The sequence below is a fragment of the Leopardus geoffroyi genome, chromosome A1, assembly GCF_018350155.1.
Source record: "Leopardus geoffroyi isolate Oge1 chromosome A1, O.geoffroyi_Oge1_pat1.0, whole genome shotgun sequence".
In the NCBI taxonomy this organism is placed as follows: domain Eukaryota; kingdom Metazoa; phylum Chordata; class Mammalia; order Carnivora; family Felidae; genus Leopardus; species Leopardus geoffroyi.
The window spans coordinates 132,802,867-132,817,994 of record NC_059326.1 but is presented as its reverse complement, the minus strand read 5'-3'; the positions used below and the strand labels follow the sequence as shown (position 1 = coordinate 132,817,994).

Here is a 15,128-nt window from a genome sequence, read left to right as displayed (position 1 = left end):
AAAACCACTGTACCATAAAAATATGCTATTGCTACCTTAGGTATTCAGAAGACTACAGGTTTGGGGTGCCTGGCTGGCTCAGTTAGTACAGCATCTGACTCTTGATCTTGCAGTTGTGAGTTCAAGCCCCACAATGGGTGTAGATTACTTAAAAAAAAAAAAAAAAAAAAAAAAAAAGACTAGGTTTATATTTGACCCTTCCTATTATTGTTTTCCCAGTGAGTAGTGCACTTTCTATAGTTCTGCTTGCTAACACCTGGAATGTTTCTCAAAGCAGACCCTGAGCTTTGCAGGATGGCAAGAGGTTATAGAGAGAAGGACTGGAGATGTTCTTTTGTTGATACCAATGACCAGGACAATAATGTCAACAGTACATGATCTTTCAGTCTCTAGCCTCTCTACAGATTTTGGGGACGAAGAATAGCAGACACTGATTCCTTGAAGGGCCATCCAGTTATCTTCTCAAAATGATTCAAATACATACTAGGTGAAACTAATGTAACATGATGTGTCAACTACAATTCAATTAAAAAAAAAAAGGTGTCAACTTTACATCGATATAATGGCACCAATATGTACTCAATTGTGATGCTTATTAAGAAATCTAAGACACTCTAATCCTCCTTCCTTTCAAGGTGTCCTTTTATTTGCTTGCTTTTGTTGTGGTTTATTACTGAACGTTTCTAGAGCCTATTATTTATCCTTGCTAATACAGAATTTTCACAATGGTTTTAGGAAAGAGTCTTTTTACCTCCCTGTGCTGGGCAATAATAACTGGTCCCTATCTACCAGAAACTTTGTAATTCTGGAAAGTACAGCAGAATTTTAGTGATGAGGGAAAAAACATACGAGGGAGACAGGGAGCCCTGAGACAACAGGGTCTGTGTGATATATTGTGAATGCTCTGATACCCTTGACTTCAAATCAAATTCAGTATTTCTATAAAAATTCTTTCGGGACACCTGGCTGGCTCAGTTGGAGAAGCATGTGACTCTTGATCTCGGGGTTATGAGTTTGAGCCCCATTTGGATACAGAGATTACTAAACATAAATAAACAAACAAACAAACAAACAAACTTAAAAAAATTCTTTCTCTTCATCACAACGTAGCTGTAATGACCAAATATTTTTCTTAGAACAGGATAACTGTCTCAAAGTATTACATTTTAATAAGTGGGTATTTAAATTTGTAAATCAGGTATTACTTTAGAGCAAACATTTGTAAAACTTAAAAAAAAAATAAGTGAACCAAACAAACAGTATACTGTAGAGGGAACAAAATGGCTATTTAAAAAGCTGTTCTAGTCTCTGCCACTGCAGTGAAGAGTGTGAGAGTGGGGTGCAAAGGGATTCTCCTTGGTCACTGGAGCCCGATTCACTACTGTTGTGACAAAAGGGGAGCAAGAAATGCTACAATATCCCAGAATACTTGATAGGGAAGAAAAAGGAAGGGATTAAAGTTAGCTTCATGGCATAAGATGAATAATATATAGCAATGTTGAACCCAGAATTTTAGTGAAACTGAAAACTGTGTTTTACATTACAAGGCAACAACTCCAAATTGTTGGGAATCTTGTGTTCTCCAAGTTCACCCCAGGCCCCTGATCTAAAATAAAAGTAGTCTGGCTGCCTGCCAAGCTGTGAAGCTTGAGAGTAAGAGGAAGTACACAGAAGCATAATGGCAGGGACTGCGTCTGCTGGACTTGCAAGTTCCTTGGGGCTGACTGGGATCAGTACATGGGCTGTTACCTTGACAGATGGAAAAGAAGAGGTAACAGCGGAAGGTACTGGAGATGTGGCTGTGTAAGTGGAAACACAGAGGAGATGAGTAAGGAAGCTTAATTGAAAAAGGTACTGTGGCACTTATGCTAGGAAGCATCACCAACTTGTAAGAGTCAGTAACAGGTCATAATTGCACCTTTATATAAGTAGACCTGGAGTCTCTATAATCATTGTTTTCTGATTTCTGCAATAATGCATGCTCTGTGTAAAAAATAAGGAAAAGCCCCATAAAAATCACAGAAAAATATTTAATAATCACTCATGAAATTATCACTCAAAGCTAAGAATGGACATTTTGATGTACTCTTTTTCTAAACATGTATTTTAAAATAAAAATTTGCATTCTATGGTACAAAATATTTTATAGCCTGATTTTTTTCACTTTGTGTTATAGTTATATTAAACATTCCAGACATAAGAAAAAGCTTGGTGAAATCCTTCCCTCACACTTCCCTCAAGTCCATTCTTTTCTTCAAAAAATGGAAATACCACTTTTGGTTCAGATGATCTAGAAGATTTCATAAGCGAGTAGCCAGCCATGTGACTAGGGCCTTTAAGAATGGTAAGATTGAAGTTGTATCTGGGTGGCTCAGTCAGTTAAGCATCTGACTTTTGATATCAGCTCAGGTCATGATCTCACGGTTTGTGAGATCAAGCCCCATGTGGGGCTCTGTGCTGACAGTGTGGAGCCTGCTTGGGATTCTCCATCTCCTTCTCTCTGCCCCACCCCTGCTCGTGCATGCTGCCTCTCTCAAAACAAATAAATAAACTTAAAAGAATGTTAAAATTTTTAAGAGGTAGAGACAAGAAAGTCACACCTTTTAGGTGGAAGAAATAGAATGATCGTATTTGTGAAGGTGCAAAGACCTATGGGAACACATAAATCTGGCTGACACATTGAATTCTGGGAAGTAAGGAAGACATGTGATGGCTAAGCTAAGGACTGTGAACAAGGAGAGGAAAGCAAGAAACAGGAAGTAAAAACAAAAGGGTAGGTGGGGGCCTTTGGAAGTTGGCGACTGGGTCATCAGTGGTCACTCGAGAGAGAGTAATTTTCTAGTTCCGTTGGTGGAGGCAAAATAGAAGTTTGCATGGACGGCTCCTTACACCAAGAAATTAGGCTGTGAAAGGAAGGAGAACTGAGTAATAGCAACAGGGTTACCAGAGGCAGTAGCAATAATCCCAGTTTTTGCCAAGACACATTAAGGCTTGGTGTTAGACACATCTTTCAGACAGAGGGAAAGAAGGTGAATACTGAAGTATAGAAAGAGAACAAAAATGACATATTTAGTCTTGATGACTGTAATTTTCTTAGTGGAGAGGAGAGAGGATTTGAGACTCGGGGGATCTCAATAAGGGAAGTGGGACAGGACAGCAGAGTAACACTGGGTGTCCACTACAGGTTGGATAGCACGATTTTGTAGTGGGACATGTTAATGGAGTCACACAATCTTCCCCGGAAAGCTCTGAATCCCAAGGGCACCATCTCTAAGTGAGATGGTAGAGGAATCCAGGGCTGGGTACTTGGCTAAGGGTCATACAGAAGTCAAGACATATATGAGAACAGTCAGTGGCTGACCATTGTAATAGGTTGGCCAGGGAATGGAAGGAGACTTACAGTGACCTAATAGCCTGGGTAGGGTAGGATGGAAGAAGGAATGATTGGGAAGGTTAGTGTAGATAATGTAGGTACCCTGGAGGTGTTTTGTTTTGTTTTGTTTTGTTTTGTAGGGGGGGTGGGAAGAAGGGGATGGTGGGCTAAATTACAGCTATGTGGGGCGCCTGGATGGCTCAGTTGGTTGGGCAGTTGGGCATCCGACTTCGGCTCAGGTCATGGTCTCAGGGATCGTGAGTTTGAGCCCTGCATTGGGCTCTGTGCTGACAGCTCAGAGCCTGGAGCCTGCTTCCGATTCTGTGTCTCCTTCTCTCTCTGCCCCTCCCCTGCTTGTGTTCTCACTCTGTCTCTCTCAGAAACAAATAAACATTAAAAAAAAAAAAATTATAGCAATGAATTTCAGTATATGTGTGTGAGGCACTATGCAATCCAGAAACATAAAGTTGGGGGGAAGAAATTGGTTGGCTGAAATAAGCACAGAGAACCTGGATTTGGTAACTTGCTCTTCTAATTTCTGAATCAAATAGAATGACAAGCACACTGAAAAATGCATCAGGCCTGGAGATAATCTGACAGCTGAGTCTTCAACAAGAGTGGAGACTAGGGGACTATAACTCAGGAAGGTTTGGCTGGTAGCCACCTGGCAGTCAATTCACTGTACACAGAAAGGAATGGCTCAGGTTAATGAAGCAGCCTAAATTACTTAAAGGCATTTCGGTTACAAACTATGTAGGAGGTGGGGTATGCCAGTCACAGAGAAAGGGTACCTCCCATAGAAAATGTATAAAGAAACTGTGTAGAGAATGTGAAAACATACCTAGACCATTAACATCAAGAAAGAGTTTACCTTTCTTTCCCAACCTCCTATAAAACTAAAGCATTGTATGGCACATGTCAAAACTAGCAGCTATAAATGCTCAAATGCATAAACAAAGCTTTGAATTTTAATTATGCAATATATTGGAATGTTAATAAGCAAGAAAATGTGGTAGGTTTTTTTTTTTTTTTAACCTACAGAATTAGAGTTAATCACTTGTGCACTGCAACTTAATGATGGATGATTTGAGAAGATTCAAGATTTTCAAGTTAAAAGCTGTTACCAAATCTCTTACACTAAAATCTAGGTGTAATAAATATTTTACACTGGGCACGACAAAATTAACAAAAGGAGAAAAGAAAATACAATACCTCTGGATTCATTATCCCTTCTTTTTTAAAACAGCTGTAAAACATATCCATGGAAAATACTTCACTCCAAAGATATCCATAATATTGGCCATCATATCCCCCTGCCAAATGTCCGAAAGTAGCTGGCATATTTGTGCCTTTAAAGAAAGATACATTTCAATCAACGTGATGGCCAATGTTAATTATCATGTTATCAGCTGGCTAAGGTTTCCCTTTGGGGAGTCCGGAGACTGGAGAGTGACAGTCTCCAGCAACAAGCAGGATCTTACCTGCAGTACTCTCTGGGTTTACATGTGCCCTTGGCCAAGATGTTTACAAACTTCTCTGCTATGATGACTCAACTTCAGAGCTGGTTTCGGCCCAAAGTTCTGGAATGTCTAACAATAGTTTCAGAGGCTTTGTCCACACCCATCAGATAGCTCAGTATTTCAGGACTACTCAGTCCTTTCTAATCCTTTAGACACATATGTGTCTTATAGATACTCTAATAGTAAGCCCACTCTTTGTCACACAGCTTTGCATCTAAAATGTGTCAGAACGGCACTTACTTCAGGTTCATAATTACTGAAGAACTCTTTATTTAAAAAACTAAAAAGGTTTTGCCAACTCAATCTACCTCTAGGGCTATTTTTAAAAAGGATTTTTTCAGGGTGCCTGGTGGCTCAGTCAGTTTAAGCATCTGACTCTTGATTTAGGCTCAGGTCATGATCTCACCATTTGTGAGATGGAGCCCCGTGTCTTGGATTCTGATAGCGTGGAGACTGCTTGGGATTCTCTTTCCCTCAGTCTCTGCCCCTCCCCACCTCCACTTTCTCTCTCTCTCTCTCTCTCTCTCAAAATAAATAAATAAACTTAACAAAAATAAAAAGGATTTTGTCAAATTGGTCTCAGGGACAAAACTGTTGTATGGTCTACTATAAACAGATCACAAAAGTAAGTGAGGAGCCTGGATTGACTCCATTGGACTCTTCTGACCTTTATTATCACTATCAATGTGACAGGTTCATTTAAATAACAACTTCCTTGGTGGAAAAAAGTCACCTTGCCAACTATGTATACATGAACAACTACATGTTGGCTTAAAATATATAAATACAAATGTAAACACAGTCACGTGTGTACCTGCCCACCTACCCACATGAATCTCATAAATACTGGGCTAGAAAAGGCTAGCTGGAATTCCTTAACTGATCTCAGAACCAAAATCAGAAACAAGGTAGACAAGGTAGAAGTTTGTACTTCTCTCTAAAACTTCCCCATTTGCCAATTTCTCAGTGAAATCACTAGGAAGTCAGGGCACACGTACGGAGGGAGGAGCCAGGTGGCTGTTGCCAAATGCGAATGGCTTTCTCTGCTCTGGGGTGGAGGCCAATTGCTCATTCTTGATTACACTAAAATGCTGCAAAGCTGGAGCCACCTTTCCTTTAAACACACTTGGACAGGATAAGTCATACGGACATAGTAAGCTTATCAGAAAGCCATGGCCTGATTATAGAAATCAGAAACAAATACACATTAGGTAAGCTGCCTGACAAACCCTATGTTTCCTGGCAGTGTTAGGAGGATACCCTGTACTTCACTGAAGAAAATGAATTCAGGTCATAGTGCTTACATACCTGGAGTTGCCGCGACACCTAAAATCTCTGTGCAATATTTGGCATATTCACTTGCAGCATCCAGCGACGTGTTGGTATGGAGAGACTGATCAACTTTGCTCAAAACAATCTGGCGTAAGGTCAGAAGACCTAATAGCATAAGAATGTTTGGGCATGTTTTGGAGAAGAGAGAACTACGTGTTCTAATATCACAAGATCAAAGATTTAAAAAACTGACGCCTATAGTACATATTACAAAATGGGAGTAAGATACCTCATTTAAGATTTAAAAGAAGATGTATTTTTTTTTTCTTGGACACATTCCCAGGATATTTAGCAGTCTCCCCTCCCCATATTAGCACTCTTAGGGTAATACCATGATTACAAGGGAAATAAGTTCTATAGAACAAGAAGCCAGCCATTGTCTATTAAAGCAATTCTAATGTATTTTCCTTTTCTAAAATTACAAGTCGTACCTGTGTTGACCAGTCTGGAAGCAACAAGTTTTTCAAGCAGATCATCCATAATAGGACTTCCATCTTTATAATGTTTTGACAATCTTCGGAGGGAATCGATGTCCCATACCCAATTCTCAAGCATTTGTGATGGCACCTCTACAAAGTCAGTTTCCACATTTGTTCCACTAAATCGAGCAAAATCAGTCTAGAAAATAAACATAAAGGTCTTTTTTTAAAGCACTGAATGAAAACTACCTATGTGATGAATCATAATTAAGACTCTGTAAAACTTGAGTCAGAATCAGAGTCAACTACCTGTTTGAATAAAGGGTTAGGATAACTTCAAATTTAAATAAAAACAAAACACAGTACCAAGCAGCCTGAAAAATAACCCCCAAGTACTCTATGTTAAAGTAATATTTCATTCTTTTAAATCATAGACAAACTTGGAACAATCATCAGGAAATCATAAATGAAAAAAAAATCAGACTGAGTTAAAACAAGCCCTAAGCTTTGGAAATAAAAATATTAAAACAATTTTTTTCCATTAAAAATGAATAGATTTAAGACAGTTTCTCCCTACTTATCTATTTCATGTGCTTCATTTTGTTTATTCAAAATATGCCTTTCTGGAGCACTCATCACTCTATTGTTTAACTATTAAAGTTAAAAAAGTTTTTTTTTAATGTTTATTTATTTTTGAGAGAGAGATAGACAGAGTGTGAGCAGGGGAGGGGCAGAGAGAGAGGGAGACACAGAATCTGAAGTAGGCTCCAGGCTCCAAGCTGTCAGCACAGAGCCCGATGCAGGGCCTTGAGATCATGACCTGAGCCAAAGTCAGATGCTCAACCAACTGAGCCACCCAGGCGCTCCTTAACTATTCGTTTTAATCAAAATCAAAGAGTTAAATTATAACACTGCAGATACCCTTTGCATGTTATATTTTGTGTTCTGAACTTTAAATACGTGATTCTAAGATAACTATGTTGCAGAAAGCCTAGTTGTACCTCTCAGGGTAGAAGAGGTTAAAATAAGAAGCCACTTCAGGGGGAGGTATAAGTGTGGATCAGTTGGCAAGAGGGTAACTTAAATGCAGGGAGAGCTTTCTGGACAAACAAAGCATATACTCAGAATTTAAAGCATCCCTTGGAAAAATAAAGGACTTACTCTCAGGGTGTGGTCTAAAAGTTAAAAAAAATTTTTTTTGAAGTATAGTAAGTTATTGAATCTGATGTCAGAAAAGCTCTTGATCAAAAAAGGGGAATTCACTAGAACAAGCTGATATTTTCTACCTTTCACACTGTACACAGAACTTGTATAAAATTGACATTGACAGAGAAGACTTTGCATTAAACCAACTGGCTCATCTGTAGAATGGGGTTATCTTTCTGTTGTTTTTCCCTGAGCCTCTGTCCTGTTTCCTTCTTCAGATGTGTTACAATCCCAGTCCCTCCCTGACTTCATCATCCCTGGGGCTCTAGGGGAAGAGAAAGGAAGAAGGGCTTAAGCACTGGAGAAGGCAGCAGATGGGATGCCAAATCAGCAGCAAATAACGATTCTGCTTTTGGCCCAGGGCAGAAGCACAGATGTCAATGCCATTTCACATTCTGCCTTCCTCTCTTTATGCAAAAAAATGTTTTGCTTGACTTCCTATCATAATTGCGCTGATTCTAGATATGAAGAGCTGCAAATACTGAAGGGCCAAAGGGAATGAAACTCACTAGATGCTGGAATTAGGCCACCTGTGTTTGAGGACATCCTAATAAAAAATTCTTATAGAAAAGAGGCAAGGGTTCCAGAAAACTGAATATTTTGCCTCTTTCTGGTACATAATCTAAAATAACAACTATCCTACATTTAGATTTAAAAAATCTGATAAAATAATCAGATAATAATGGATATCTATTGAGACTTTACCATGTTAGGCATTATGCTAGGCACTTTACCTGGATTATCTGATTCAAATTCCAAAATAATTGTATGAAGTATATACCGTAATCTCCATTTTGAGATAAGGAAATTGAAACATACTGAAATTAACAGTAGAACTAGGATTTGCAACCAGGTAGTCTGATTCCAGAATTCAGGTTTTTTTAAAAAAGTTTTTATTTATTTATTTTGAAAGAGAGAGAGAGCAGGGGAGGGGCAGAAAGAGGGGAGAGAGAGAATCCCAAGCAGCCTCTGCAACTGTTAGTTGGCATGGAACCTGATGCAGGACCCAAACCCATGAACTGTGGGACATGAGCCGAAACCAAGAGTCAGATGCTCAACTGACTAAGCCACCCAGGCGCCCTCCTGGCCCCTGAATCCACAGTTGGAACCACAATTGCTATAATGCCTCTCTACCTTATAGAAAAATAAAAAAAATAAAAAAAAAAAAGGAAGTTTAAATTACGAGGTTACAAAATAACTAAATCCTCCTGGAAGTTATCTAAAGTAGCAAAGTCTTTTATCAAAACCGACTTTAAAAACAGAGCAAAAGTGAGGTTTCAGTTCTATTTCCTTAGAAATCCTACTTCCTCTATATACTGGAAGCTGTCTGTTTCAAGGGTCAAACATGAGGCTGGATGTAAAGGTCAGCCTTTATAACCATCTACCCTGGACTTGGGACTGATTCTGTAATACTAATTGCATGATTTTCTAAAGATTATAGTTTTTAAGTAAGTATTAACAGAGCAAATAAAGGCAAATACACCATCAGCTACCCCTATAAAATATTTTGAGAAAAATATACACTTTGTATATTTTGCTTGTGTGAATATTTTTCAGGCAGCCACTGCAGATTAGGGTACACCTCAACTCCAAGTAACAACAAATTGTGTGTGTGGTTGGAGGTGGTGGTGGTGGTATTTCAGAACCTAGAAAAACATGAACAAATGAATAACTCATGAGTTGCAATTGAATAAAATAAGAATTAACACAGTTATGTCATGCAGAGTAGAGAAGAGAGGACTTATTCTGCCCCAAATCATGGTGGGGGTGGGGGGAGAGAGTGCAGCAAATGAATGAACAGATCAACAATGTCTTCTAAAGAACAAAAGGAAATGTTTGCAAGGAGTAAAAGCTAAAAATAACCCTACTGCTTACTAATTTCCCGTAAGTCAGTCATGCTGTTTCTCTGTGTGCCCTTTGAGCAAGATCATTTAAATATTTTTCAAATGAGGAGGACAAAGAACCTACAAAATTCAAAAGCTCAATTTCCAGCAAACAACTAAATTCTAAAAAGAAAGGAATCCACAGTCAGCCACTGTATAAGTCTACAAAGAAATTCTGAGCAGGTCTTAGGATGTGGGAGCCTGCTGGGGGTCTGACAAGCAAAACAGCATGACTGCTGAATTATTACTCACTGCTGACCAGCCAGCAAACACTACTCCCTAGTATTAAAGTATTTAGGTTCCAAAGAACCCTAAAAGTCCTTTATACAGTTTTCTCCTTTTTAAAATTTTTAAAAATTTTATTTTAAAGTTTTTAATTTTATTCATTTTGAGAGAGAGAGCGCAAGTGGGAGAGGGGCAGGGAGAGAGGGAGACAGAGAAACTGAAGCAGGCTTCATGCTGTTAGCACACATCCCAACACAGGGCTTGATCTCATGAACTCTGAGATCATGATCTGAGCCGCTTAACTGACTGGAGGCTTAAGTGACCGAGCCACCCAGGCACCCTTAAAATTTTATTTGAGAGACAGAAAGAGAGAGGGGGGTGGGGAGAGAGAATCTTAAGCAGGGTACATCCTGAGCCTTGAGCTTGAAGCGGGACTTAATCCAATGACCCTGGGATCACAACCTGGGCCGAAATCAAGAGTTGGACATTCAACCGACTGATCCACCCAGGCACCCCAATATACAGTTTTCAGTAAGACCAATTCAAACGTGTCAAATATAGTAGCTTATGGGCTATAATAACTATTGATGTTAATATGCTTCCCTGATAAAGCAGAGCATTGTAAAATACACACAAAATAATTCAATTAAATCATTTTGCAGGTGACACTTCAAAAAAGTTTTAGAGCATTATTGGTGCAAGAAATATTTTGAGAATAAAAGTCTAGAAAACAACGTAAACTTAGATTTCTGTTTGGTCCGAAGTTCTTGAGAGGAAGCAAGTTGTCTAAAACTATGAGATTTACCTTTATTACCTTTTCAACAGACAACAGGATGCCTAAAATATATACCACCATAGATTTTTACAACAGATGACTCGATGTTATAGAGATTAACTTCTCAATTCATACAACACAGTAAGAGCTGGAACCAAGTTATATCAACTAAAGCTCAAAAGTCACAAGGGTTTTTGCTCTATTTAAAGACCAAAGTCTTATGGGTTACTGTTCTAATTAAGAGGCTGATTGATTTTAGTGGTTGTAACTAAAGTGTTATATTCATGATACCAAATCCCAACTCAAAGAAAAAGCAACCGCTGAAATCAGTAAATGTACTGTGTTTAGAAAAGGAAAAGGCCTCAAGAGACTAGCCTTTGGCTGTGTAAGGTGATCCCCTAATGATTTCTTAGCATTCATTCCATACTCCAACCTGACTCGCCCTGAAATGTACAGATGATGCAGAAATTTATGTAACAAAGCATTAAAAAAAGAAAAGTGCCAGCGTCTCTTAGACTTTGCTGCAAATAGAGGGTTAAAGTTCATACTTTTAACTTCACATACACCTAGCCATCATTGGAAGTAATAATAGTAATAAAGAGACCTTGAATAACACTTTGTTAACTTGCTTATTAAGCTTCAGAGCAGTACTACAGTTCAGCAGATCAGTATCACCCCCATGATTTAAAAGACATGAGAAATGACACATAATCCACAGAGGTCTTAAATACTGCCATCTTGAACTCACAGGTTCATCCCCAAAATGGCTATACCTTCCTGACTACTTCTTCCTGTATATAAATTTCTTTTTTTTTTTTTTTTTCTTTTTAGACAAAAACAAATAAAAGTTCAGTTCAAACTCAAATGCTAACTAAGAAGGTTAGGGAGTATGTGTGCCATATTCACCAGTGTATCTCCAAAACGCAGCACATGCCCAGAGAGTACATGGTCAATAAATATTTGTGAAATAAATGAAGGAATGAGGAGAAATTTTTTTTAATGTATATGTATTCTTGAGAGAGAGCAAGTGCACGCACATGCACATGGCTGAGGGAGGGGCAGAGAGGAGGACAGAGGATCCCAAGGAGGCTCTGCGCTGACAGCAGAGAGCCCAATATGGGGGATATGGGGCTCAAAATCACAACTGGAGATTGTGACCTGAGCAGAAGTCGGAGGCTCAAATGACTGAGCCACTCAGGCACCCCTATGAGGACAATGTTTCTGTATGAAGACCCAATCTTAAACAACTCTTAAGATATTTTCTCTTACTCTCATACTTGACCTGACCTCCTAGCCTCAACCTAACATCAGCACTCTACTGTCTTCTTTCAATACTTAATAAATACTTAATTGATATCATTTTACTTACTATTCTTCTTCTTTTAATTTAGTATTTCATGTCCTCAAACTAAACTCAAAACATTCAAAATATTATCTCCTTTTTATTTTTCTTTTGAACCCCATCCTACCACATGTTTGACACAACAGATAATCAATACCTTTGCTTCTAAGGAATCAACTAAACATTTACTTCCATTTAAAATAACTTTTTCTAATTATTAAAAAAAAAACCACGTGTAGAAAAGACAGTAAGCAAATGAAAAAAAATAAATGTGTCCCCACATAGAAATAAACCATGTATGTATGGGTCATCATATTTGGTTTATGGCTTTAGCATTTGTTCTGTGTACACAAGCATATATATAAAGAAATAAAAACACACATAAACTAACAAAATTGAGATCCTGAAAGAAATCACTTATAACGCTGATGATGGAAACACTAACAGTGTAAGGGCTGGAAGTCGGGAGCAGAGGCTACAAGGTTGTTGATAAGTGTTCACTGTACTTCAGGACTAAAACCTAAAAGGTCACTTTAGACAGAGGGAAATGTGGAACTAGATAAACTCATTCATTCCACACATGATTACGTATGATTGATTTAGAGGGAATGTCATTTAAGAAGCTAAGGAGATAAAAGTCGATCCAACAGGAATACATACTTGGGAGACCAAATTCCGACCACATGACACAGTGCTGTCTCCAAGGCACAGAAGAGGAGCACAAAAATGGTTATAGTCAGTAGAGTAGCAAAGAGCATGACAGATCGTGGGTGAACCATTTAACCCTCTTGAGTATCAGTTTTCTCTGCTTGAAAATGGGGGGAATAATAGTACAATAAGAGAAGTAGGTTGGTAAATCCACTTCAGGGAATACTGTGAGGATAAAATTAATTAATGAATGGAAGGCAGTGATTATGGTGTCTGGAACATGGACAGTGCTCACCAAGCCTTGGCTGTTATTATCCTTCTTAGCCTGCCCAGTTTGCCTAACCAGGTATGGTCTTGACTGATGTCATTGTGACTGTCCTCGGTTTCCTCCAAGTATCTATTTTTCCATATTAATACTGGATATATTCTCTTCAACTAATCCCGCCATTCGTAATCCTCTATAAACTGCTCATTCTGTTCTGGCTTCTGGAATCAAATTTCCATATAGGCAATAATCATTAAAAAACCAGAAAAATCCAAACTTGGTTTCTAATCACCTTCAACAGATCTTCACCCAAAATCCACTGAGGATAAGCATTTGTGAATCTCTTAAACTGTAAGCAACAGTACTTTGCCTCATGGACGCTTTGTCCCCCCTCTTAAATTGTGACTTGTGTGTTACATATTGATCCCCAAAGGGTTGCATTATGTATAAATTATAGTTAGAAAAATACTTCAAATATATATGGCACTTTATGCTTTCCCAAATAACTTTCACACATTATTAAATCTCACCAGCACCCCAGGCAAGTAGGTATGAGAAGTGTTGTCTTCATCTATGAGTAAGAAAAATGAGATGGCTCAAGGAGGTGAAATAACTTGCCAAAAGTCACACAGTCAGGCCCACAAGTACATGGATGGTTTTTAATGCAGTGTTCTTATCCTAACACTAGAATGCCTTCCTGACTGGTACAGGGTTTACTTACAAGATGAGAAGCTCTCTATTAGACTTTTGACCAAATTAACAAATTATTTGGAATTACATAATTTGAAGTTTTTCTGCTCTTCCATTCCTTTCACTTTGAATTAATAAGGCTTTATTATGATTATGTGTTGCTTTAAAATGATCTCTAACAGTCCAAAACTCATTGCTTTTAATGTGCAAACGAACATAGACATCCCAATGGAAGCTATTAAGGAGTATTACTTTTCTTTTCTACCTAAGTTCAAAAGGCCAGTGATTACTGAGAGCCCAAACCACAATAAAGCCAAGAAACAGGAACAGATTCTAAAGATACCACCTTGTGATTGTATCTTCAAAATTATATACCCAGTAGTATAAACACAAGAAAATATGAGTGAAACTTTATCTCCTGAATGATGAGACAGTAGACATATTGAACTAGTGCACTTACATGTTTGAAAACTGGATGTTCCTGCAGACACATTTAAATATTACTATGACAAGCTCCAACGAGCTCTTCTGGTCATCAAACTTGCACGCTGCCAAGGTGAGGAACCTAAACAGTGAGCTGCTATATCTTAAAATCAATCTAGTGAATATGTATGACAAATTTAATTCACTATGTATTTCTCAGGGAAGTCAGATGTATTACTAAACACAGAAGCTTTTAAGCTCCTTATTCACTACCACCCAGTTTAGGTCAATACAAAAGGTTTTGAAATTAGTATAGAGCTGCAAAAAAATGGTCCTGTGCCCATTACTTTTGAGAAAAAGTAGTGATTATTGGTCCTATATACAATTACCTAAAATTTCTTTTTTTTTTTAATTGATGTGTAGTGGACATATAATATTAATTTCAGGTGTACAACATTCAACATTTTTATCTTTAAAAGTTCTTAAAACATTACAGGACACTTGAAAGAATTAAAAGACAAATAGAGATTTTTTCAAAGATAATCTTGTGAGGAGATGACCGATCAAGGGATTGTACTATATACTATTTAACTATATGACACATTTTGTGTTCATGGAGGAGGTTAGGCAAACTCCAAGAATTGAATATAGTCCACTGTTTCAAGAGACACCATATACGAACACTGTCATCATCATATATACTATCATCAGTATATGAGTACATATACTGACTCATGTATATATTATATATTCATAGATGTATATCAATAATTATATCAATATAATTAAAATATACTACATTATTCATTACAACATTTTAGAAAAACGAAAACTAGACTTATCCTAATTAAAGGAAATGTCAGCCACAGAATGGACACTGACTGAAAATAAATATTTCAGGATCCCTATAGCTGTGAAAGTACTTTAAGACTATGAGAAAGAAAATTTAGTTTATTCTGAAAGATTTCCTTTCCTTGGCTTGAACACAGGATAGAAATGGCTATATAAGTATATAAGGACTTTTTTA

At 37.9% G+C, this 15,128-nt stretch overlaps 1 protein-coding gene across 1 annotated transcript in view; it reads right to left on the bottom strand.

The window, feature by feature from the left end:
• NLN (neurolysin) overlaps positions 1-15,128 on the bottom strand; it is a 102,188-nt gene that overhangs the window by 7,677 nt on the left and 79,383 nt on the right. The window contains exons 10-12 of the mRNA XM_045494617.1: positions 6,657-6,843; positions 6,202-6,330; positions 4,586-4,722 (exon numbers count right to left, since the gene is read on the bottom strand). Of these exons, the coding sequence (XP_045350573.1) occupies positions 4,586-4,722; positions 6,202-6,330; positions 6,657-6,843 (453 nt within the window). The remainder of the gene's footprint in view (positions 1-4,585; positions 4,723-6,201; positions 6,331-6,656; positions 6,844-15,128) is intronic.